This window comes from Apus apus, chromosome 2, assembly GCF_020740795.1.
Source record: "Apus apus isolate bApuApu2 chromosome 2, bApuApu2.pri.cur, whole genome shotgun sequence".
In the NCBI taxonomy this organism is placed as follows: Eukaryota; Metazoa; Chordata; class Aves; order Apodiformes; family Apodidae; genus Apus; species Apus apus.
The window spans coordinates 402,196-427,373 of NC_067283.1; the positions used below are offsets into that span (position 1 = coordinate 402,196).

Below are 25,178 nucleotides of genomic sequence, written 5' to 3' on the forward strand. Positions count from 1 at the left end.
CCAGATAGTCAGCACAGCTTCACCTTCTCGTGTTCTGCAGACACCTGTGGGTGTTCAGCCCTCTTCTGCACAGCCCTGGGTCCTCTGGCCTCTTTTCAGGGTCCTTGGTGGTGGCTTTGAGTTGTCACCTGCACCATGGGACATCCTCCAGGCCCAGAAGGAAATGAGGTTTTATTCCGCTTCCCTCCATTTTTTTGGCCTTTATCCCAAACCACATGTTCTCAAAGACATGTTCTGCTTCATCTCCTGCAGAGGAAGCCACTTTTAGTCTGACTATATGCAAAGAGTTCACTGCACTGTCTGAGCTTTCCCCAAAAGTTTTGATCAGTTACTTAGATGAGGAGATCTTGAGTGCACCCTCAGTCAGTTTGAAGGTGACACCGAGCTGGGTGGGAGTGTTGATATTCCTCAGGGTAGGAAGGGTCTGCAGAGGGATCTGGACAGGCTGGATCCCTGGCCAAAGGCCAGTAGTCTGAGGTTCAACCAGGCCAAGTGCCAGGTTCTGCACTGGGGTCACACCAACCCCCCAGTGCTCCAGGCTTGGGGAGAGGGGCTGGAAAGTGCCCAGGGGAAAAAGACCTGGGGAGGCTGGTCAAGAGCAGCTGGAGATGAGCCAGGGTGTGCCCAGGTGGCCAAGAAGGCCACCAGCATCCTGGCTTGTGTCAGCACTGGGGTGGCCAGAGGAGCAGGGTAGGGATCATCCCCCTGGGCTGGGTACTGGGGAGGGGGCACCTGGAATCCTGGGCTCAGGGCTGGGCCCCTCAGGACAAGAAGGACATGGAGGGGCTGGAGCGTGTCCAGGGAAGGGCAAGGGAGCTGGGGAAGGGGCTGGAGCACCAGTCTGAGCAGGAGCAGCTGAGGGAGCTGGGGGTGTCCAGCCTGGAGCCAAGGAGGCTGAGGGGAGACCTGCTGGCTCTGCAGCTGCCCGAGAGGAGGTTGGAGCCAGGGGGGTCGGGCTCTGCTCCCCAGGAACAAGGGATGGGACAAGAGGAATCGGCCTCCAGTTGTGCCAGGGGAGGCTCAGGTTGGATCTGGGGAGCAATTCCCTCCTGGCAAGGGTTGTCAGGGCCTGGCCCAGGCTGCCCAGGGCAGGGGGGGAGTCCCCATCCCTGGAGGGGTTTCCAAGCCCTGGAGATGGTGCTGAGGGACATGGGGCAGGGGTGGCCTGGGCAGGGCTGGGGGAATGGGTGGGACTGAAGGATCTTAAAGGTGTTTTCCAAGCTAAACAGCTCCATGATCTCTGAGTCCAAGTCAAAATACCTTGGCTCTGTTTGTGTTCCAGTAAGATGTAGGTAGCTGCCAGGCAGGACTTGCAGCCCCTGTGGGTGCAGAGCAGAGACCCCCCCCCAGCCTGTGCCCGCAGAACAGGGCGGTTCTGACCTCCAAAGCAATGACACAGATGTCTCTGCTCTACCAGATGAACAGCAGTGTGATGAGGAAGGTCCCGAGAGCCTTGAGCTTCCCAGCTCCTTGTCGGGAAAGTGGGAAGAAGTTTTCTCCAGCCCAGAGGAGGAGATGAAATCCAACAGCAAGGGCCGGGGCGGCTCGACCCCGCAGCAGAGAACCGGCAACGGGCTGAGGCGTTCCTCCCGCCGCGGGAGGGACCCGGGCAAGAAGGATCTTCCCGAGGACCTGGCTGTGGAAGAGGGGCCCTACATCTGCTGCGAGTGTGGGCAGAGCTTCCTGGACAAGGAGCTCTTCGCCAGCCATCAGAAGGAGCACGCCAGCGAGGAAGCCTGCACGTCCCTGGAGCCCGGGGAGAGCTTCCGGCAGAAATCCAAAGGGACCCCAACGAAAGGCCAAGGCCCTTCCCGCTCCAAGCCCTCCAAGCGCCCCGACGGGGAGAAGAGCTCTGCTTTCAAGTATGGCATCGTCAGGCACCAGGTGAACAACATGGTGGAGAGACCCTACACCTGCTCCCAGTGCAAGGAGAGCTTCAGCCTGGAGGTGAGCCTCATCCTGCACCAGAAGCTCCACACGGGGAAGGGCGACGGGCCGCTGACCTGCACCTACTGCGGGAAGGACTTCCGAGACCTCTCCAAAGCCATCCGGCACCAGCGCATCCACACCGGGGAGAGGCCCTACCAGTGCACCGAGTGTGGGAAGAGCTTCATCCGCCGGGACCACCTGCTGAAGCACTGGCGGGTCCACACCGGGGAGACCCCCTACCAGTGCCCCGTCTGCGGGAAGCACTTCCGCTACAAAGAGTCCCTCAACTGTCACCAGAAGATCCACTCCCGCAACCCCCGGCCCCTGGAGGATTCGCAGCACAACCTGGAGTCGGGGACCCAAACCCCCCATTTCTGTGTGAAAAAAGAAACTAAGCAGTAGCAGGTGGGATGGGGGGGGGGGGGCGCTGGACGGGCTCCCGGGGCCGGTACCGGGCGGGGAGGTGGACGTGCAGCAGGAGGGGAGCTGAACTTCTTCTCACCCACGTGGCCGTGCTACAAAGCCCACTTTGTCGAAGCATCCAAGGAATTTCCTCTTAAAAACTCTTGATCCGATGGCCCAGGCGCCTCTGCCTGACGTGGGACCTGCACAGCAGCACAGGCCTTCTCCTCGGGGTCCCCTCCGGGGCTTTGGGTTTTGCCTGTAGAGAATTAATCCCGAGCCGCGCTCCGGGGTCCGTGTTCAGCAGCCGTTTCCCCACCCCGTCTTTGTGCATATTCAGGAGTGATGAAGCTTTTGCTTTTCTTTCTTCTCCACACGCCCCCCCCCCCCGACTGGTTTCACCGTGAGGGAGGGAAAAGGAAGGAAAGAAGGAAGGTGCCATTCCCAGGCAACTGGCCGCCCGCTCCCGTTGCCTTGTCTCCGCCGGCAGCCCCGCGGCGAGGCCGGGATGGAGGGAAGAGGGTGAAGACACGGTTAGGGCCACCACACAGGATTTGTGGAAGCAGAGAGAGCAGCAAAGAGCAGGGTGAAAAGAAGGAGGTGCAGGAGGAAAGACCAGGCAGGAGAAGGGGCTGAGGAGGTGGGAACAGGAGGAGTTGGGAAGGGCAGCATGTGGCTGACGCGCCCCAGGAGGTCTTTCGAGGAGGCACCTCGCTTTTTAAGGAGGCACCTCACCTTTTGAGGAGGTCTCTGGTCTTTGGAAGGACGTTGCTGGCACCAGCCAGGCTGTCGTTTCCCTCTGGCCCAAGGCAGCAGAGCCTCTGATCTGTCACACGAACTCCTGGCAGTGAAGGCAATTTTATTCATATTTTTTAACCAAGTTTGGTCTTACGCTCAGGTAAGTCAAACGAGTGAAAGCAGCTTCTCCTAACCCCTGTAAAGAGCTGTTTGGTTTTTAGATAATCTAGAAGTAGTATATTATTATTATTATTATTATTATTATTATTCTAATACTACAAGGAAATGCGTGGCACTATATTTCACAGTTGACCTAAAACACTTAAATGTATGAAATAACCGACCGGAGTTTTCCAGCCGTCTGTGTAAATACTGGTTGACTTCTCGGAGCTTCTTGGTGTTGTTCTGAGGTGGCTGTAAGTGGTGTCTCTTTCTGCAGTGTGTTGTCAGCTGCTGGTTCGTGAGCTCGTGGTTTGTAATCACTTTTTTATTTTCATGTCAAGTCTGTCAATACAGTGTTTCTGTTCTGAAGCCCGTGTCGGGTGAGTGGTGGCAGCCCTGGGGCCCTCCTTGGCCTCTGCCTTTCCTCCTTGCTTGTCTCTCTGTGCTGATGCCTGCAGCACCAGTGCCTGGCTCCTATTTATTAGCTTTCTCCAGGTGATGTGCACAACTGAACTGCTCGAGCTGACTCTGCTCCTCTCTGTTCCTGCCCACACTTGGCACCCGGGAGCCAGATCCAGCCAAACAAACTGAGGCTGCTGCAGTCGCTGCCCGGGGCTCATGGCTTTAAGCTTTGTCTCTGCTGTCGCTGCAGCTGGAACTTTGGGTTTCTGTGACAATAACGTTGTGTTCTGGGGACCTGGTTTGGCCGAGGAGTTGACAGCCACAGCCAGGCTCTGCTGCCAGGTGGAGCCAGGACATTGGGGGCCGGGAGAGCTCCGGTGTGCGCCGCTCTGCAGGGACATCACGGACTTGCGGCCAGGGAGAGGAGCCCCGGGCTGCCCTGCCGTGGGTCCAGCCCCCAACGCTGGCTTCATCTCCCACCCACTGGTGTCCCGGGGCATCCTGCTGGAGCCAGAGGGCCCTGGGCAGGGGGTCCAGGCTCACTCATGCCCCCTGCCCGTCGGAGCCCCCGAGCCAGGCTGGAATTTCCTCGTCGCTTCCTCGCTCGCACGTTCCCAAGCTCTTTGTACCGGGGCTGCCAATAAACTCTTCCTGCCAGGCCTGGTCCCCCCCAGCAGCACATTTTGTCTCACTGTGCCAGGGCCTCACGTGTCCCGGGGACCACGGGGGGCAGCAGGTGTCACACAGTGTCCCCTGAGGGTCCTGCTCATCCCCTGGTCCTGGGCCCAGTTGGGTTTGTACCCTTTCCTCTCACCCTGCCTGGCCTTGGGGACATTCCTATTGGGGTGTCCCCTCTCTGCTGGGGTGCTTGCAGGTCTGGCCTGCCTGCCACCAGCACCCTGGGGCTCTGCACTGGACCCCAGCTGTCCCTGTGTCCTCTCTGCCACCTTCCCTTGCTGACCTGGTCCGTGGCTCTGCAGGATGGTGGCCACGACTGCAGCAGATCAAGTCCCAAGCTGGGGGAAGCTCCCAGTTCCTCCCTGTTCCCATCCTGGAATGGGTGCAGAGCATCATCCACCTGGCTCTTGCTCACCTCTGAGCTGCTGGCAGTGCTGGGACACCCCAGCAATGTCACACACGTGTCCTGGGGGGACACACACACAGACTGCACCTCTGGGAGCCCCCCCCAGCCCAGCATCCCCCAGGCTCTTCCCTCCAGTCCAGGGGGACAGTCCCCTCTCTCACCCTGCCTGTGGTCCAGTCTGGTCTCCCCAGGGAGCAGCCACTGGAGCACCCCCAAGCTGTGACAAGGCCCAGGGGCTTGTTCTCGTTTGGGACCAGACGTGGGAGGTGGGCAGGGCAGCCTGTGCCCCCGGGTGGGATGTGGTCTCATCCCATCCCCCCTCGTCCCCTCCCTTTTTCCGCAAACCAAAGGGTTTCCTGCCCTTCCCCGTCTTTGGTGTCACCAACTTCCCTTGATTGTCACCCTGTACTGGGGGTCCCTGAGGTCAGGGCTGGGAGCTGTGTGCCTGGGGCTGCCACGGGGCCCTGCCGGGGTGGGAAGGGACAGGACAGGGCAGATGGGGCAGGGGTGATGGGTGGAGATGGGATAGGGTGGGATGGGATGGAGTGGGTGGGATGGGGTGGGACAGGGGCAATAGAATGGAATGGGTTGGGTGGGATAGGACAAAGTGGATGGGGCTGCATGGAATGGGATGTGTTGTGGTCGGAACAGTTGTTCCATCACCCAAGCCCAGCCAGGAGGAGGAGAAGGAACCCAGACCCATGGGTTGAGATGAAGACAGATTTAACAGAATAATACTAATAATGAACTAATAATCACCCTGATGCTGATATAAAAAGTTCTGCTCTGACAGCAGCCAAGGCTGGATGCCCAACACCACGAGCACAATGGCTGCAGTGGGAATGTGACAGTCACAGCAAGCAGAGGAGGAGGCCCCAGGACCCCTGGGATGGGTGGGATGGATGGGACCCTCTTGGGAAGGCAGCCGCGGTAGAGGAAAAGCCATCCCCAAACTTCCTGATACACAGGGAGGTGACACTGATGGGACGGGATGGGATACTGGGGCTGGACACCCTGGGTGAGCTGCTCCTGGCCCACGGCACCTGCAGGGGTCTGAACTACCCCTGGCCTTGTTCACTGTGGAAACCAGCATCCCAGAGCCGTGGGATAATGGAAACCAGCACCTCTCCTCCTGTGTTCCCAGAGCTGGATTCTGCAGCCTCTCAAAACTGCAGGTTCTCTGAGCAGGGAAGTGATTCTTGGGATTCTGTCCCAGCAAAACCAGGACAAGATGGGATGGGACAGGGTGGATGGGATGGGACAAAGTGGATGGGATGGGATTGGGTGGATGAGGGGGGAAAGGATGGGACAAGGTGCAATGGGATAGGATGAATGGGATGGGACTGGATGAGAGAGATGGGGCAGGATGGGAAAGAGGGAACGGATGGGGATGGGATGTGGTGGGATGGGTAGGGTGGGACACAGACTGGACAGGACACGACAGGATGGAAGTGGATGGGATGGGGATGTGACGGGACAGAACAGAATGGGATTGGGATGAGACAGGATGGGGTGGGGTGGGAAGGGACAGGACAAGCCAGGCCAGGAAGGGACGAGGGAACAGGACGGGATGAGACGGGAGCGGGTGGGATAAGAGCGGAGAAGATGGGGCAGGAGGGGACGGGGTGAGACAAGAGGGGACAGGAGGGACGGTCCGGTGAGGCGGGGCTGGGGGGGGAGGGGGCGGTCGGTTTCCATGGCGACACCGCCCTCCGGCCGCCATTTCAGAGGCCCGCGGGCTGCGACGGGGCGCCCGTTCCAGGCCCGGTCCGACCCGGTCCGCACCGTCGGGTGCCGGAGGTGGGGCGAACCGGGTGCGGACACCGGGTCGGACCGGGCCGAGAGAGCCACCCTCCCACGACCCCAGTCCCTTCCCAGTTTTCCCCAGTTCCCCCCCGTAAGCTCGGTTATCTCTGGGGTTGCACCAGTTAGTGCCAGGCCCTCTGCAGGTACCTGGAGGCTTTTTCCAGTTCCTCCCAGCTCCTTCCTCAGTTTCCCCAGCCCCTCCAGTTACAACCAGTCCCTCTCCAGTTCCTTTCCGTGTGTCCCCAGCTCTCCGCAGTTCCCCAAGCCCCTCCCCAGTTCTCCCCACTTGTCCTCAGCTCCTCCACTGTTACCTCCAGTTCCCCCCCAGCCCCTCTAGTCCTTCCCCAGTTCCCGCAGCCCCTCCAGTTCCCGCAGCCCCTCCAGTTCCCCCCAGCCCCTCCAGCTACCCCCAGGTCCTCCGCAGTTACCCCCAGTCTCTCCTCAGTCGCCCCCAGCTCCTCCAGTGTTACCCCCAGTTCCCCCCAGCCCCTCTACTCCTTCCGCAGTTCCCCCAGCCCCTCCAGTTACCCCCAGTCCTTCTCCAGTTACCCCCAGCCCCTCCCCCGTTACCCCAAACTCCTCCCCAGTCGCTCTCATCTCCCCAGTTCCCCCCAGTATCCCCACTCTCTCCCCAGTTCCAGTCCCTCCCCATCCCCTCCCTCTTTCCCAGTTCCCCCCCACCCCAGACCCCCGGTTCCCCTCGCAGCCCCGCCTCGCGCTGGGAGGCGAGGGTCCCGCTCCCGGGGCCCCCCCCGCAGCCGCAGGGGCCGCCCCGCTGGGTCGGGCCGGTGGCGGGGCCGGGCGGGGCGGGCGGGGGGGGCCCCGACGGTGCGGGGCGGGCGGGCGCTGATGCCGTCGGCGCGGCAGGGGGCGCTGCGCGGCGGCGGGGGCGCCGCTCCAGCCCCGCCCGCCCGGGGCCCCGGTGCGGCTGGCGCGGTGGCCGCGGCCCCGCCCGCCCCCTGCCGGCTCGGCGGGGCAGCGGCGGGGCCGGAGCGCCCAGCGCGGAGCGGCGGAGCCGGGACCCGCAGCCGCGATCATCGGTCTCTCGCCGCCGCTGCCCCCTCCCGCCTCCCCGCCCCGCCGCCGCCTCCTCCTCCCCCGGTCGGCTCGGCCCCGCCCCGCCCGCCCCACCGCCGAGCCGCGCCGCCCGGGGCCCAGCCCGATGCCCGGCGGCGGGCGGAGGTGAAGGAGCGAACGGGCGCTGGATCCTCCCGGCCGCGGCCCCCGGGGCCCCGGGCAGGGAACAAAGGGCCATGGCCGAGGGGGCTCCCGCTCAGGTAAGGGCGCCCGCCGCGCACCGTTGGTCCGCCCGCCGCGGGTCGCGGCCCGGCCCGCCGCCTCTCGCCCGGTGCCCGCGGGCCGCACGTCGGGGCGGGCCGCGCCGTCGGGGCCGCGGCGGGAGGCGGCGGGGGAGGCCGGCGGGGCGGGAGGCCGGCGGGGGGCTGTCAGCGCGCCGGGCCGCGGCCGCCCCCCCGGGGGGAACGGGCGAGGGACGGGCAGGGCCGGCGGCGGCGCGGGCAGCCCCGGGGGGGCGGCGGGGCCCGGCCGGGGCCTCCGCGGCCGGCGGCGCCTGAGCTGCCGTCGGGGGCCGGGCCTGCCCGTCCCGCGGCCCCCCCCCCCCCCCGAGCCCCGGCGGCCGGGCCCTGGAGCGGGCTCCCCCCGCCGCGCCCGTGACAGAACCGGCGCCCGCCGGTGACAGGCCGCCCCCCCGCGCCCCCCCCCCGCCCCGTGTCACCGCCCGGTCCCCATGGCGACGGGGCGGCCGTGCCCTGACAGCGCCCGCCAGCCCCCCGGGGTGTCCCTTCGCCGTGCCCATGGCAACGGGGCTCGGCTCTCCCTTGTCACCTCCCCACCCCCCTCGCTGTCACCTCCCGTCCCCGCCGCGTCCCTCCCCCCGCGGTGGGTCCTGCCCGTCCCGTGGGACCCGCACGGAGCCACCGCCGTAAGCAGCTTAGCGGGGACAGCGTCCTGCGGGGACACGGGGACGGCCCCGCCGGCCTCCCCCCCCCGCCGGGGGGGTCCCCATCACCCGAGGGTGTGTGTGTGTCCCCCCCCCCCGCGCCGTGACCCCCGCACCCTTCTTCCCGCAGGCGCCGGAGCCGGTGCTGCCGCCGCGCTGCCCCTCGCCCCTCCGGCCGCGGGCCGGGCCCGAGCGCACCTCGGAGCGGGAGACACAGACGGCCGAGCTGTCCCTGACGGTGGTGGCGGCCGTGCAGGCGGTGGAGAGGAAGGTGGATTCCCATTCCACCCGCCTCCTGGACCTGGAGGGTCGGACGGGGATGGCGGAGAAGAAGCTGATCGACTGCGAGAAGACGGCGGCGGAGCTGGGGAACCAGCTGGAGAGCAAGTGCGCGGCGCTGGGCACCCTGATCCAGGAGTACGGGCTGCTCCAGCGGCGCCTGGAGAACATGGAGAACCTGCTGAAGAACAGGAACTTCTGGATCCTGCGGCTGCCCCCGGGCAGGAAGGGGGAAGTCCCCAAGGTAACGGTGTCCTGGGGATGCAGGAGCCAGCATCTGCTCCCGGGATGGTTTGGGCAGCAGGGAGGGAGGCGCAGCGGGGGAGCGGGGATGGCCCCGTGCGGGTGGGCTGCTCACCATCCCCACCCCTCAGGGCACAGCTGCCCCTCCTGGCTTCCCGGCCTCTCCCTGGCGTGGGGTGGGAGCTGGATCCGAGGGGTGGGAGCTGGACCCCCGGGTGGGGAGGTGGACCCGGGAGAACGTCCCACCGTGCTGAAGCCGGAGGTTTCAGTTCTGCTTCGCGGCGCAGCCCGGCAGCAGTTCACTCTTGTTTTTGTTTTTCTGAAGCAACCCCGCAGGTTTGGTGGTTCTTGTTTTTTCAGCAGCGTTTCTTCTGCCACCTTGGTGCTGTGGTGGGAGGTCTCCTGGGGCGGGGAAGGAGCAAGCAGGAGCTGCTGCTGCAGGGAAGGGGGAACCTCCGGGGGTCTGGGGAAGGCAGGGGGGCTCAGCCAAGCGCCAGAAGGAGCCCCCTGACGATGGTTTGCATTCCACCACCCTCTTGCTGAAGGGAAGTTTGCAGATGGGGCTGTGTGGGACACGGCAAGGGGCAGGTCACTAGGGAGAGCAGAGGGGGTCTGGAAGCGAGGGGTTCACACCCCAGCACCCCCTCAGGAGAAGCCGAGCACCACGTGTCCCTCTGATGAGCTCCTTTCAGATGTGACACAACCGGGATTTATCCGTAGAAATGATTCCTCAGCAGACAGGCCAGGGAGCTCAGTCTGCTCCTGGCCCAGGTGCACGCGGGAACCAGGGGTCACCAGGAGCCCCCCGGGCCCCAGGTCGAGTTTTCCCTCCAGTTCTGGGGTAATTGAATCTGGGTTTTTACGTCAGCTCATCAATAGGGATGAGGACCAGCTCGGGCTGATTTTTATCTCCTTCAGTGCTCCCTCCAGGTGGGCACAAACCTGGTGTCACCTCTGCAGAGTGCAGAGTTGTCCCTGGCAGGCAGGGAGCAGGAAGAGGAATTTGGTGTCGGTGGAGGAAGCCGTGGTCTGGGTTCATCACCAGCAACCCGCCACGGGGCTGAGCTGTTTCACCTCACGGAAATAACGTGTCCAGGAGTGATTTAGAAGATAAAACCCCACTGGTTGGTGGCCGTGGAGCAGCTGGAGCCTGGCTGTGTCCGAGCTGCCGGGGCTGGAGGTGATGCTGGTTGTGGTTGCAGGTGCCGGTGACGTTTGATGACGTGTCCGTGTACTTCAACAACAAGGAGTGGGAGAAGCTGGAGGAGTGGCAGAAGGAGCTGTACAGGAATGTGATGAAGGGGAACTACGAGTCACTGATCTCCCTGGGTAAATAGGGGTGGTCCTGGCCCTGGGAACAGGCAGGTTCTCGGGGCTGCCTGCAGGCTTGGGCGTCTTCTGAGTCCTCCTTGGAGATCCCCTTGGAGATCCCAAATGTCCCATTTGAAATGGAGACTCAGAGGAGAATGTTTCTAGTCCTATTCTGTTGCTTCCTAGTGTTGTGTCAGGCTGGGTAAGGGCATCCCTCCAGCATCACCTGGCTTCATTCCTGTCCCAGCAGGGTGGGGGCCACCCACATCCAGGTGGGCTGGAGACCTCCTGGGGCCCCTTCCTGGTGGAGCTGCTCGGTGGAAAACCAGCAGCTTCCTCATGGCTACTGGAAGGGCTTCCCTCCATCGTCTGGGTCTGCAGTGGGTACCAGCCCACATGCCTCTTCAGAGGAAACTTCTGCAGAGCACAAAGTTGTTGGACGTGGTCTGAGCTCTTTGGGGCATTTCCTGCTGAAGCGGCAGGAGAAATCCTGGCTCTTCTGGGGCAGAGCTCAAGTGCTTTTGGCTTCAGGAGAGCCAGGAGTTTGCCTGAGAAGTTCTAAAACCCTGACAGGAAAACATACGGGTTGGGTTTCTTCCCAAAGGCCGTGGGGCACCTCAGCTCCTGCCTTCATGAATCCCTCCTGCCCATCCAGGCTTTTCTGCCTGCAGACCCTTGGTGGATGTTCTTGAGCATCTTCACGTGTCCCCCCCAGGCGCTGGGGAGAGGTGGAAGCTGCTGTTGGGATTCCCAGTGCAGTGATCCTTCCCTCCCTCTGTCTCCCAACAGACTATGCAATTTCCAAACCTGGTGTTATGTCCCAGATGGAGCAAGGGGAGGAATCGCGGGGCAGGAACGAGCAGGACTTGGAGGAGAGTGAGATCATTACTGATGCCACCGCAGGTGAGACAGCAGGTTGGGGGAGCTGCCTTCAGAGGAGCTGCCCACCCCAAAGCTGGAGCAGATGTTGCTGGGAGCCGTGCCCAAAGAGGTTCTCAGGAGCTTGGCAGGTTTGGCTGATGAGAGATTTGATGTCCAGGTACAGCCCAACATAGAAACCAGGGCAGATAGAGCCTGGAGAGTTGGACAGTAGGAGCTGTCAGCAAGGGAAACATCTGCAGCCAGACCAGGCCCTCAGGGAGCTGGTGTGCCTGGCAGGAAAGGAGAGTTTGGTCCCATTGGGAAAACGCATCCGCCCAAAAAATCCTCTCCACGCTCTCTGGTTGTGTGGTGGTGGCTGGGTTTGTCCTTGGAGCATCCCCGCGCAGCAGGGAAGGCTGCTCCATCCTGTCCCCAGGGAATTGGGGTGCTGAGGGGTTTCTCCAAGGGCGGGACATGGGGCACCAGGGACCCCAAGTCCCAGAGCAACTCCTGATAAGGGGGGCTGATAAGAAGGTGATAAGAGGTTGAGATAACTGCCAGGCTGCCCAGAGAGGTGGTGAGGGCCCCACCCCTGGAAACATTCAAGGTCAGGCTTGATGGAGCTCTGAACAACCTGATTTAAAGAGGTCCCTGCTCACTGCAGGGGGTTGGACCTTTAAGGTCCCTTCCAATCCAACCCATTCCATGATTCTAGCATTCTAGGTGTCCTAGCAGAGCTGGTGCCAGCTCCACTGTTGGTCTCCAGCCCCAGACTGCAGACATGGAGTTGCTCCAACCCCTGCCCCATGCTCTTGGTCACAAGGATCTTGAAATGAAATCAAGGCCAATGGGAAGAGAAAGTTCTTGTGCTGGCCCAGCACAGGGGCTGGGGGACGTGGGATGGCAGAGGGGGACATGGGGTGGCAGAGGGGGACATGGGGTGGCAGAGGGGGACATGAGGTGGCAGAGGGGGACATGGGATGGCAGAGGGGGACATGGGGTGGCAGGGGGATGCTGAGCTGCAGGCACCAAGTCCCCAGGCTGGGTGGACTGCGTCCCCCTGTGCCTGAGGGGGATCCCAGGAGAGAGGAGGAAGGGCAGGGGCTGAAGGGAGAGCAGAAATGGCCAAGGAGATGAAGCCCCTCCACAGGGCCAGCAGCCAGAGGGGAGCCAGCAGGGGTTGCTGGGAGGGCTTGGTGTGTCCTGGCTCCCGGGAATGACGGCAGGCGGGAACCTCTCTTCCCTGCAGCTGGAATCAGGGTGGTGATCAAAACGGAGGAGCTGCTGCCTGAAGACAGCCCTGAGAACCCCGAGCTGCACGGGATGTCGGGGCAGTCAGAGGGGAGTTTCCAGAGCCCGGATGAGGAAGCAGCCTGTGAGAGCCCCTACGGATCCGTGTCCCCTCCCAGGGACCTCCCGGGAACCAGCCTGGGAGACTCCTCTGAATACGGCACCGACTTCAACGAGATCCAGAGGGTCATTGTCCACCACGGGAGCTGCACGGGTGAGACACGGCACCTCGGGGGAGCCGGAGGCCCAGGAGGGGCTGTGGTGGATCAGGCAGGGGTGGGGAAAGGGTTGGGTGAAAGAGAAGGGTTAAATCCCCCCCTGGGACCAGCACCAGAAGGGAAGTTTCTGGTTACAGCAACCTCAGGAGCAGCTGTGGTCAGACCCCAGGCCGGGAGGAGGAGGCAGCACATGCGCATTGGACATCGGAGGGTGGTCTCTGAGGGCACCGAGCTGCTCCAGAGCAGAGTGAGCAGTGGCTCAGCCCCACATAGGGAAAAGCCCTTGGTCCCCATGGAGAGCAAAGGAAGAGGGGTCTCAAACAGTCTTTTATGAGAGGGTTGTTCAGCCTGGAGAAGAGAAGGCTCCAGGGAGACCTGAGAGCACCTTCCAGTGCCTGAAGGGGCTCCAGGAAAGCTGGGGAGGGGCTTGGGACAAGGGCAGGGAGGGATGGGAGCAGGGGGAAGGGTTTCCAGCTGGCAGAGGGAGCTGGAGCTGAGATGGGAGGGAGAAATTCTGTGCTGTGAGGGTGGTGAGAGCCTGGCCCAGGTTGCCCAGGGAAGCTGTGGCTGCCCCATCCCTGGCAGTGTTGAAGGGCAGGTTGGATGGGGCTTGGAGCAGCCTGGGCTGCTGGGAGGTGTCCCTGCCCATGGCAGGGGGTGGGGACTGGGTGATCTTTAAGGTCCCTTCCCACCCAAACCATTCTATGGTTCTGTGATGACTCCTGTGTGTGTTAGTCACGTGAAGGAATGGTGTAGGCTGCTCAGACGCTTACACACCAGAACTGCTGGAGGAAGGTGTGGGGTCCTGCATGTCAACCAGTGTGGAGGTCACTCAGGGCAGGTCTGGAGGACAGGGGGAAGAGTGGCTGGTGACCCATGGTGTGTGAGCTGCTGGAAGGGAACAGCAAGGGTGAAGTTATTTAGCAGAGGGATGAGAAGATGGCACTTGGTGCTTCATGTGTTGAGGGCTGCCAGATGGGTGGGAGGTAAGGGCCAGGTCCTCCAGACATACTTTGAGGGCCAGAGATGAGAAATCAGGGACATGGGCTGTTGGGAATGGCAGGTTCCCTGCCTTCTGATGGCCTTGAGATGGTGTCACACAAACCAAGAGGAGTGGAGTTGGGCTCTGGAGGTCCTCCTCAACTCTGTCTTGTGGGTCCTGTGGTCTCCTCATGGTTTTCTAAAGGAAACCAGCCAGGCCACCAGTGGAACCCATTCTCATCTGAGAGCCAGTGCCCGGGCCAAGGCGGGGGGGCTGAGCAGGAGCTGTGGCAACGTCCTGGGGTCCCCACAGGGACAGCTCCTTGCTGCTAGGAGGTGGGAAGGAGAACCTGGGGATGTGACTTCTCCCCTCCAATGGAGAGCGCAAGGGCCGTGGCTTGGCTACATCCCCCTCCCCTCGACTGCCTCTTCCAGGGAAAGCCGTGGCTGCTCTTCCTAGAAAGGCACACAGGCTCAAAGTCCAGCCGGAGTGACGTGCGAGGGATGCCCCGCGGGCCATTCCTCGGGGCGCGCTGCCCGCCTGGCCCCGGCGGGGCTGTCACCAAACCAACCACCGGGTCACCTCTGGGGGTGGTGACGCACGGGGGGGAGCCTGGCGTGTCTGCCCGTGGGAGAGGGGGGGGGGTGTCTCCCCGTGCCCCGTCACAGGGAGGCTGGGGGAAGGGGACAGCCCCAGGGCTGCTCCGTGGCGCAGGGCCCTGCCGGGTGTGGGGAGGTGTTTGCAGCCCAGGGAAACGGCGGCAGATGGAGCTGCTCCAAAATCATTCGGCTGCCCAGGTCCTCACCAATCGGTGGTGCTTTTATCCCCCCCGCCCCGTCTTGTAGCATCGTGGAATTTTGCAAAGGTTTTTGGCCGGCAGGTCTTGCTGCAGCCTCCGAAGGAGCCTGTCCAGGGGGTGTTTGTCTGTCCCCCCCATCGGGATGCATGGGCTTGCCTTGCTGTCGTGAGAGGGCACGCCCCGTCCGGGTCACAGGTCTCCGGGCTGACAGGGCTCGTGTCTGAACACGTGGGCAAGAAGCCTGAGCAGATGTTTCTGCAGCCCCCAGCTGCATCGCAGCCCGCCCATCCCACCCCACGACCCTAACGCTGTGCCGTTTTTTTCCCCCCCTGCAGAGGACGGGATCGTGATCAAGACGGAGGAAGAGGAGGAGGAGGAGGAGGACCCGGACAGCCTGGAGCCCTGTGCCATGTTCTCGGGCAGGACGGAGCCGCCGGCGTTCCCCAGCCACGAGGCCGGGCTGGGCTGCGAGGCCCAGTGCAGCTCCAAGGCGCAGCAGCCCCGGGGCCTGGCGGCCGCCCGCGTCAGGAAACCCTCGGCCTGCGAGAGGGATCCCGGGGAGATGAAACCAGCCATGGGCCAGCAGCGGAACCGGACCAGGGAGAGACCCTACATCTGCCCCGAGTGTGGGAAGAGCTTCATGCTCAAGATCAACTTCATGATCCACCAGCGCAACCACCTCAAGGAAGGGCCCTACGAGTGCCACGAGTGCGACCTCAGCTTCCGCAACAAGCAGCAGTTCCTGCTGCACCAGCGCAGCCACACGCGCCGGGGCGTGGGGGTCCCGCGGCGCCCCGAGCACGGCCTGAAGCCCCAGGCGCGGCCCCCGCCCCCGGGGAAGCCCTACAAGTGCTCCGAGTGCGAGAGCAGCTTCAGCCACAAGTCGAGCCTCAGCAAACACCAGATCACCCACGTGGGCGAGCGGCCCTTCACCTGCGGCGAGTGCCGGCGCAGCTTCCGCCTGCAGATCAGCCTCATCATGCACCAGAGGATCCACGCCGGCAAGAGCGAGATGGCTTTTCTCTGCCCCCAGTGCGGGAAGAACTTCACCCGGCCCTCCCACCTCCTGCGGCACCAGCGGACTCACACCGGCGAGCGGCCCTACCAGTGCAGCCAGTGCGAGAAGACCTTCAGCGAGAAGTCCAAGCTGACCAACCATTACCGCATCCACACGCGGGAGCGCCCGCACGCCTGCGCCGTCTGCGGGAAGGGCTTCATCCGCAAGCACCACCTGCTGGAGCACCAGCGGATCCACACGGGCGAGCGGCCCTACCACTGCACCGAGTGCGGCAAGAACTTCACCCAGAAGCACCATCTCCTGGAGCACCAGCGGGCGCACACCGGCGAGCGGCCCTACCCCTGCACCGAGTGCACCAAGTGCTTCCGCTACAAGCAGTCCCTCAAGTACCACCTGAGGACGCACATGGGAGAGTGAGGGGCTGCCCACGGCTTCCTCTCCCTCCTCTCCCTCCCTCCATCCCTTCCTCCATCCCTCCTCCTCTTCCTCCTCCTCGTCCTCCCCTCATCTCTCCCACCCTCCCTCCATCCCACCCCACCCCACCACCACCCCGGCTCAGGGCATGGACATCAAGGAAGCTTCGTGTGGTAGCGCCGCTGGTCTGGTGGAGACGGCTAGGCTGATTGGAAATAAATTAATTAATTAAACCAAGCAACGCGCGGCAGAAATTAAAAGGTTCTCTCTATCTCAAAAGGAACAGGAGCAGCGGGTTGAGGGGGAGGTCAGAGACCCAGCCCCTCCGAGACAAAAAAAAAAGCAAGAGCAAACAAGCCAACAACAAAAGAAACCTGTACAGGGAGTTTTGCCAGAGTAGGACTCTTAACTGCTTTTTAAATCTACTGTTTGGGTTTTTTTTAATAAATGTGGAGGAACTTTTTCTTTGATAAGCAAACTTAGGGTCGCCAAGATTTTTATTATTTTTATTTTTTTAATTTCATTTTATTTTTTAAATGCTCTGCAGCTGATCCTGCCACTTTTGCCCAGGAGCTCTGCAGAGGCGCTGCCTCGTCACGGCTCTCTGGGCTGGGACGTGACAGCAGCTCAGCAGTGCGTGGTGACAAGGAGCTCCCGGCCAGGGTGACAAGGAGCTCCTGGCCAGGGCGGGGTGAGTAATAAATAGATCCAGGTGACGAGGAAGTTCTCCATGTGTCTAGGTCTGAAGTGCTGATAGGTGCCTGCCCGGCTACCCGGGGCTGTGACGCACTCATGAGTTATACAGTAGAATAAAATACTAGTTGCAGTAAAAAAAACTCACCACCTTTTCCTAGTAGGACCCCACCAGCAAGGCTCCTCCAAACACTCATTTCTAGCACTGAATCCTTCCCAGGTGGCACACAGCTCTGGTGGGCATCACCCAACCCTCCCGCGGCCGCTGCAGCTGCACCGAAGCCATCGCCGGGACGTGGGGGTGGTTTGTGGACGTGGGTCTTGCCGTGGGCAGCTGTGGGGTCATGATGTTCCCGTGCACAAGACCTTGGCATGTTCTAACTGCTCTTTTGCTCTCTTGGAAACGCTCTGGGTCAGCGGGCTGTCCTCAGCCTCACCGGTGACACTGACTGTGCCTGTCCCAGTGGCACAAGCAGCAAGATTCCTGCCCCAGGTGGAGGAGCAGGTCCTGGGCTGGCTCCGTGAAAAGCCTTGGCCAGCTTGGAATTGTTCAAGGGAGACCTCCCAGGTGTTCACTGCCAGGGTCTCCTTCCACATGGCTGTGGCTGTAGCTGTGGTGGGTGGGACACGGGTCCGTCTCCTTGCTGTTGGTTTGAGCTCCATCTCCAGGGTCTTGCTCTCCATGTGCTCGTCGCAGCTCCCGTGGTTGGGCTGTGGCTGGGTGGGAGGCACCCAAAGGCTGGGCCATGACCAGGTGAGGGGGTCTCCTTGGCACACACCAGGCTCCTGGCCCAACGGGTGCCGTGGGGGAGACAGATCTCATGTTGGACATCAAAAAGTGGCATCAATAAACAGAGCGATGATGGGAAGAGTTGTCAGGACCTGTTAATGCCTGTGCAGAACCCAAGTCCTTGCTGTAGGACTTTCCGTGTGGATGAGCCCCTCCTAAATGTCTCATGAACAGCCTCGTGGCTCCAGCCAAGGCTCCTGCATTCCCAGTGTCGGGGTGCTGCCTGAAACTGGGAGCAGTTCGGGCTTTCAGGCCAGGGCGTGCGCTCTGATGTGGGTTTAACATCCCAGCGTCCCAGGAGGGAGGTCCCAGTGCAGGACGGGAGGGTCCGGCTGCAGCCCCCAGGCTGCCCCGTGCCCCCTGGCAGCCTCCCCACACCCCCCTCATCAGGACTAATTGCAACGAGGGGGGGTAAATTAGAGGCAGAACGGACCCTGCTCCTCAGCAGCGTCACGTCGGCAGTGCCCGCGCTGCTGGCTTCTGGGAACGGACGGATTCAGGTCGGTCGGTTGGTTTTCGTGGCAAAGCAGGGTCGGTACCGGCAGATGGAGCCCGGCTGCCCCTCGGCAGTGCCGGGACCTGCCCGGGGACCCTGGGGGGCCGCCAGCTCTGCCCCGTGTCCCCGGGCTGGGGCTGTCGTGCCGGCCCTCACACGCGGGTAACGGCGCTGGGGGCCGGACACCGCCGGGATGGAACCACCTGAGCCGCAGGGCTCACCCCCGGGGGTGGCAACACCGCCGTTGTGCCCCTCGGGGCGGCAGCAGCAACAAAAACCCGCAGCGGTGTTGGGTGCTGCAAGGCTCAGCTCCGGGGGTGGGACGTGCCCCGCGCAGCCCCCTCCCACTCACCTGCCCTTATCAGCACCCTCTGCTCCGTTGCAGGAGCGCTTCCTCAGGGACTGGTGGGGTCTACACAGTCCTCAGCCATTCAAGGGTGGGGGTTAACGGCACCAGCCCACCCTGTCACCCCCACCCAGCCCTCCCTGGCCCACGGTGCTGGGGGAGATGGACACGGCTGCCCCTGGGGACAGGGGACAAGGAGAAGCCACCACCATGCTGCTTTGGGTGTGAGGAGGGCAGTGTGCCCCCCGGCAGCACCCCCGTGGGTGTTTGGGGGCTGGGGTGAGAGCGAGGGAGACACGGGGAGAGCTGCCAGTGGCCGTGGGGTTCAGGATTGAAGCTGGAGCCGCTCTGCTGTGGGGAGGCCGCTCAGTCTGGTGGGATTTACACGTGCTGGCTCTGGTGGGATGTCAGGCAGAGGCAGGTGGCCCGGGGGAAGCAGCTCAGAGCCTGGACACCACACGTCTCTGCTGCTGCGCTGGCACCACCCCTGGAACTGCCTCAGCTCCAGGAGGGCTCCGGGAGCTGCCCCTTGGGAAGGATTTCTAAGCACAGAGGGGGAACCTGTGGCGCAGGCTCCAGCCTGCTCCCTGCCTGTATCCCTGCCTGTATCCCTGCCTGTATCCCTGCCTGCACCCTGCCTGTATCCCTGCCTGTATCCCTGCCTGTATCCCTGCCTGCACCCTGCCCGTATCCCTGCCTGTATCCCTGCCCGTATCCCTGCCTGTATCCCTGCCTGCACCCTGCCAGTATCCCTGCCTGTATCCCTGCCCGTATCCCTGCCTGCACCCTGCCCGTATCCCTGCCTGTATCCCTGCCCGTATCCCTGCCTGTATCCCTGCCTGCACCCTGCCAGTATCCCTGCCTGTATCCCTGCCCGTATCCCTGCCTGCACCCTGCCCGTATCCCTGCCCGTATCCCTGCCCTTGCCCTGCCTGTTCCCTGCCCGTATCCCTGCCTGCCCCCTGCCTGCCCCCTGCCCTTGCCCCGCCTGCCCCCTGCCCTTGCCCTGCCTGCCGCTGCCTCCACCCCTGCCCGCCCAGCCCCGGCACCGCCCCCGCTCCCCCCGCTCCCTTTTCCGGGAAGCGGGGCGGTCCCGCAGGATGGCGCGGGCCGTGCTGGCCCTGGGGGACAGTTTGCAGGCCGAGACCACCTGCCCGGTCTGCCTGGAGCTTTTCTCCGAGCCCCTCCTCACCGAGTGCGGCCACAATTTCTGCCGCTCCTGCCTGCGGGCGCTGCTGGGGGCCCCGCCGCGCCCCGCCGCCTGCCCGCAGTGCCGCGCCCGCATCAGCCCCGCCGCGCTGCGGCCCAACCGCTCCCTGGGGGCCGTGGCGGGGCTGGCGGGGGCTCTGGAGGAGGAGACCCGGCGGTGCCGCTGCCCGCTGCACGGCGAGGTCCTGGGGCTCTTCTGCGAGAGCTGCCGCCTGCTCCTCTGCCCGCTGTGCCGGGAGCTGCCCCCGCACCGCCAGCACCGCGCCCGCCCCGCCGAGGAGGCGGCCCGAGAGCTGCGGGTACGGGGCGGCTGGGGAGGGGGCCCGGGGCAGTGCGGTTCCCTGGGGAGTGGGCTGGGTCCCTGCGCTGGGACGGGCTGGGGGCCCCTCAGGGCACAGGCTGGGGGCTCCTCCAGGAACAGGTTGGGATCCCCCCTGGGCATGGGCTGGGGTGTCCTCTGGCACAATTCGGGGTGTCCTCTGGGCACAGGCTGGGATCCCCCTGGGCCTGAATCTGGGTGCCCTCAGGGCACGGGTTGAGATCCCCCCTGGGCATGGATCTGGGTCCCCCCTGGGCATGGGCTGGGGGCTCCTCCAGGCACAGGTCAGGCTCCTCTCTGGGCCCAGTCTGAGCACCGGCTGGGGTCCCCCTCCGTTCATGGGCTGGGGTCCCCTCAGGGCACAGGTCTGGGTCCCCTCCAGGCCCTGATTTGGGTCCCTATCCAGCTGCTGGCCGGGGTCCCAGTCTGGGTAAGGGTTAGTGTTCCCACCTGGCCATGGGCTGGGGTCCCATATCCCACCACCCTGCTGGCTCTCTCGTGGCTCCCACTGCTTCTCACCCCCCTCAGCCCCTCCAGGAGTGCAGGTCCCTCTTACTGCTCGCCCTGCTGTCACCCTGCCAGGTCCCTCGTGCCCCATGTGTCCCCAGCTGGGGACGGGGCTGGGGCAGCAGCCGCAGGGGACACGGTCTCCCCCTTAGATAGGGGCTGGGGTCACCCCCCCCCCAGCATGATTTTGCTCCAGCAACTTCATGGAGTGTGTCTGAGACACAGCACTGCTGTCCCTGCAAACACTTCCCACTGGCAACACCAAAAGTTGTTTTATCCTAATTAAAAAAAAAGAAAAAAAAAACCCCAAACCACAAACTTCAGGGTTTCCAGATGAAGCTCTTCCAGAAATGTTTCTGGCCAAGCCAGCAGCACCTGGGATCTCCCTCCCTGTAAGGGCTGTGGAGAGGGGTGGGTGCTGTTCCCTCAGCTCTTCCCCACAGAGCTCAGCTCAGAACCCACCCCCAGAACCCTGCAGAGCAGTGTTGTCCCCACAGGGGCTGTTTGGTGACACCATCTCACTAACACAACCCCAAAATCACCAAATACAATTTTTTAAAGTTATTTTTGTTGTGGTTTTTTTTCTCCAGGAGACACTCCAGAGCAACCTGGCTTTTCTACAGAAAGAGAAAGAAGACTTGAAGCCCAGAGGAGAAGAGGAAAGCAGAGCCTTGCTGGTATGTCCCTCTCCCCATGTCTTGCCTACTCACCCATCTTCACAGACACGTCCCATCATCCCCTCTCCCATGTATCTTTATCTCCTTTTCCATAACACAACTGTTTTCCCTCCCTCTCTGCCCTTCCCTTCTATCCTCCTTCCATCTCTCATTCCGACTCTGCTGTCATCGTGCAGCCACCAAAACCCAGGCTTACCACCCCTCTCCTCCTTCCACTAGCCCAGCTTTTTCTCCCCAGACCCTCATTTCTCCTTTTCCCCACCATCCTGGCCCCCCTCCTCCATGTCCCTGGGCCTGCCCGGAGGCTCCCAGGGGATGGGCTGGCTCAGGGACCTCCCCGTGGCTGCCTTGCAGGAGCAGGTGGACTCGGAGCGGCAGGGTCTGTTGGAAACCTTCCAGCAGCTCCAGGAGTTCCTGCAGGAGCAGAAGGTGGTTCTGCTGGCCCAGCTTGACCGAGCACACCAGGATCTCCTCACGGAGCACCAGGAACACGCCACCCGTGTTGCAGAGAAGCAGTCACTGCTGGACACGCTGGTTGTGGAGATAGAGAAGAAACGTGAGCAGCCGGTGGTGGAATTCCTCAAGGTGAGGCTCCGTGACCCCCCAGCCCGGCCAGTCCTAGGACACCCACCTGGCACCCTCTTGAGTCCCCACGTCCCTGGCCACCACACCAGCAGGCAGGCTGTGACACCGTGGTGTGGCTGGCGGAGCTGGGGGAACCTGCGGATTTGGGCGAGAGAGTCCCCAGGAGATGGTGTGACCCCCCAGGCCCCGTCACCCCCTCCCTGCAGTGGCTGTAGCTCCCCGCACAGGGTCCTCCCGGCAGTGCTGGAGCTGAGCTGCTGTTTTCTCTCTTCCAGGATATTGGCAAAACCCTGAGCAGGTACGGAAAGGGCTCCGGGCAGAGGTGTGGAGGTGCTGCAGGTGGCCCAGCAGCAGCTGGGGGGAGGTTGGCTCGTCCCGCCCACTATTTGGGGCTTCCTGGGATGTTTGCTGGGGCCAGAGGCTGCTGCCCCCCGTGTTAAGCTGGGACCCAGCACCCCCGAGTTCCATTGCTGCAGGGGTTTCCCCCCTAGCCCCGGGTGCTGGGATCCTCTCCGTGTTGTTTCCCCTCAGCTGTGAGGCCGCCAAGGCCCCCATCCCGGAGCCGGTTTCCCCGGAGCTGCGGAGGACCTTGAGGAACCTCTTGGAGACCAGCCAGCTGGTCGTGGCTGCAGTGGCCAAATTCAAAGGTAGAGCAAAGAAGTGCTGAGCCCTGCTGGTGTCCAGGCCCCCAGCAGGTGTGCTGCTGCCCCGGGGCACCGGGCACCGTCCCCAGGACGTGGTTCCCGCTGGGCTTGGCTCCGGTGGGAGATCCTCACCCTCTGCCAGGGGTCTGGGAGCAAAACACACCTGCCCCGAGCAGGATCCATCCCTGAGGCGGGCTCTGCTGGAGCCTGGGTCTCCCCTGCTGTCCTGATCGCAGGATCACAATCGTTCTGGTTGGAAAAGACCTTTAAAATCATTAAATCCAACCATAACCCAACTCTACCAACCGTTAACCCAGCTCTGCCCAGGGCTTAACCCGTGTCCCTCAGCACCACATCTGCACAGCTTTGAAACACCTCCAGGGATGGGGATTCCACCACCTCCCTGGGCAGCCCGTGCTGGTGTTTTGTCACGTTTACAGTAAAAAAGTTTCTTCTAATATCTAATCTAAACCTCCCCTTGTGCAATTTGAGGCCGTTTCCTCTTGTCCTGAATGATGCCACGAGAGGAGAGGGGACTCATGGATTTTCCTTTCCTTCCTCTAGTGAACCTGCTGAGCGAGATCGACAGAGAGAGGGGTAAGTTCCTGGAGCTGTTGGGCACAGATGAGGGAGAAAAGCTTTCCAGGATGAGTTTTTTTAAGTCCTTGGGGCAGGGATGGGCTCACACCACAACATCTAGATCCAGGGTCCATCCAAATCCAGGTGCCTGGTCCTCTAACAGCAAATGAGGACCCCAGGACAGCACCAGGCCCTCAGCTTCTCTGGGGACTTTATTCTTACTCCACCATCTGCGAGGCTGTGGCTCGTTAAGCAGAGGAGCCCTGTGGCATTTTGAGCTGGCTTTTGGGGACAGATCTGAGACGCCCTGGGAGATGCTGGGGGGTCTGCGGGGTCCTGGCAACACTGCAGAGCTCAGGGCTGGCTGGTGCTGTTTGCTGGGGTTTTGGAACGAGGGACCCGGCACACAGCACAGCCCTGCCTCAGTTTCCCCACCCCCGCGGTCCCCGCCCGCAGGAGGGGGTTAAGCAGAGGGCCTGGGGCGGTGGCAGTGCAGGGTGACACCTCTGTGTCCCGGCGGGATGGCCACGGGATGGCAGCAGAACATCCCCCCGAGCTGCGGCTCTGCAGGAACACGGCCTGGCTCAGCAGAGCGGGCTGAGGAGCTGCTTCTTTTTTTTTTCCTTTTGGGGAGCAGTTGTCCCCCTTTGTCACTGCAGCGGGGGCTGGGCTGGCACCACTGCTGCCTCCCACCCCCGAGGAGATCTCTCTCCCCCACACCCAGCCCGGCAGCCCAGCCTGGGCTTGGCCAAGTCCATCCCATCTGTCTCCCTGCCCCTGGCTCAGTCCTGCTGCAGGGAGCGTGTGTCCCGGGGGGGGGGGGGACAGCCAGGCTCCTGTGTCCCCTGCCACCCGAGGGGGCTGTGGGTGCCCACCACACTCACAGGACACATCCCAGCCCCGTGGAAGAGGAGGGAGAGGTGCTGGTTCTGCTCCAAAGCACTGACGTTTGTCTCTGTCCTGTGTTAGTGAAGGTGAGGCTGGACCCAGAGACAGCAAGTCCAGACCTGATCCTCTCCAAGGACCACAGAACCCTGCGGCTGGGGGACGGGCAGGAGAACCTCCCCGACACCCCCAAGAGGTTCACGGGCAGCCCCAGTGTCCTGGGCTCCCAGGGGTTCCAGGCTGGGAGGCATTACTGGGAGCTTGAAGTAGGGGATGGGAACAGCTGGGCGGTGGGGGTGGCCGTGGAGTCCGTGCAGAGGAAGGACTCCCTGGCCATGGCCCTGGGGAGGGTCTGGGCCCTGCGGCTGGACTGGGACGGGCAGTACACGGCCCTCCACATGCCCCCTGCCCCCCTGGCACTGAAGGAGAAGCCCCGGAAGATCAGGGTCCACCTGGACTACGAAGCAGGCCAGGTGACCTTCTACAATGTGGAGAACATGGCGCAGATCTTGCAGTTCCAGGCTTCCTTCTCCGAGAAGGTCTTCCCATACTTTTGGCTCTGGTCACAAGACACCTACATCCAGCTGTGTGCCTGATGGGGTGTCTCCCCGCTTCCCTGCACCGTGCCTTCGGCCAGCTGGGGAGGCCAGAGGCACGGGGGTGGCATTGCAAGCTCACTGCAGCTCTGGGTCCCCTCTGCTTGTTGCTGCATCTCCTCCTGCCAAGGCCTTTGCAGCATTAAAAAAGGTGTTGTCCTGCCTGGGGGTGTCTGCACGCTGGTGTCCTGGCCAGATCTCACAGTGAGGGTGTCCCACCTCTCCCTGCAGGTGCTGAGGACACACACAAATAACAGGCGAGAGGGAGGGAAGGTGCTCTGAACCGTGCTGGTTTCTGGCAGCCCTGCATGGCTTGGCTTGGCTTGCCGTGGTGTGGGCAGCATGGGGGTGCAGCCACCCCACACCCGGGGGGCTCAGGGTGGAACCTCAGAGGTGCTAATAGCCCTGGTAACTACTCATGGAAAACTGAAAACCTGGAATGAAAAATGTTTAGGGAGGGGACAGGACTGATAGGAGGGCTGGAGTGAGGGCAAAGCCTGAGGCTCTCCAGGCTGGAGGAGGGGTTGGTGGGGCTGTGGCGGGGACCTGTGAGATCCTGGGGGGTCACAAAGGGAGCAAATGCCGCGTCGTCTGATCCGGGAGCACGAGATGAACCCGCTGGGTGGCAGGGCCCGGGCACGGGTCACGTCCTGCGGGTGCTGGATCCCCTGACCAGGACATCGGAGACCACCAGCCCCGCGGCGACCGGAGCTGCAGCGCTGCTGGGGGCCCGGCCTCGGCACCCGCCGCAGGGAGGTGCAGCCGGGGGGGTGTGACACCGGAGGGCTGCAGGGCTGGCGGGAGGAGCACCCCGCGCCTCCCGCCCCGCACCCCGCCCCGCACCCCGCGCCTCCCGCCCCGCACCCCCCGCTGCCGGGGCCTCCTCACGGCCGTCCCGCCGGGGCGGCCCCGGGCGCTGCCGCTGGCGCGGGGTTCCCGCAGGGCGCGGGCCGG

The 25,178-nt window shown here is 63.1% G+C and overlaps 2 protein-coding genes across 2 annotated transcripts in view; both read left to right on the forward strand.

The window, feature by feature from the left end:
- LOC127381847 (uncharacterized) overlaps positions 1-16,135 on the forward strand; it is a 37,086-nt gene extending 20,951 nt beyond the window's left edge. Inside the window, exons 18-24 of the mRNA XM_051612709.1 lie at positions 1,418-2,322; positions 7,210-7,800; positions 8,614-9,006; positions 10,208-10,334; positions 11,106-11,219; positions 12,427-12,681; positions 14,802-16,135. Of these exons, the coding sequence (XP_051468669.1) occupies positions 1,418-2,322; positions 7,210-7,800; positions 8,614-9,006; positions 10,208-10,334; positions 11,106-11,219; positions 12,427-12,681; positions 14,802-15,901 (3,485 nt within the window). The 3' untranslated portion in view covers positions 15,902-16,135. The remainder of the gene's footprint in view (positions 1-1,417; positions 2,323-7,209; positions 7,801-8,613; positions 9,007-10,207; positions 10,335-11,105; positions 11,220-12,426; positions 12,682-14,801) is intronic.
- A 3,177-nt stretch (positions 16,136-19,312) lies between these two features.
- Positions 19,313-24,388, forward strand: LOC127381153 (E3 ubiquitin-protein ligase TRIM7-like). Its single transcript, XM_051611024.1, has 7 exons — positions 19,313-19,731; positions 20,849-20,935; positions 21,290-21,520; positions 21,796-21,818; positions 22,052-22,167; positions 22,729-22,761; positions 23,713-24,388. Exons 1-7 carry the CDS (start codon positions 19,324-19,326, stop codon positions 24,222-24,224), a joined length of 1,410 nt encoding a protein of 469 aa, XP_051466984.1. The 5' UTR covers positions 19,313-19,323; the 3' UTR covers positions 24,225-24,388.
- The last annotated feature ends 790 nt before the right edge of the window (positions 24,389-25,178 follow it).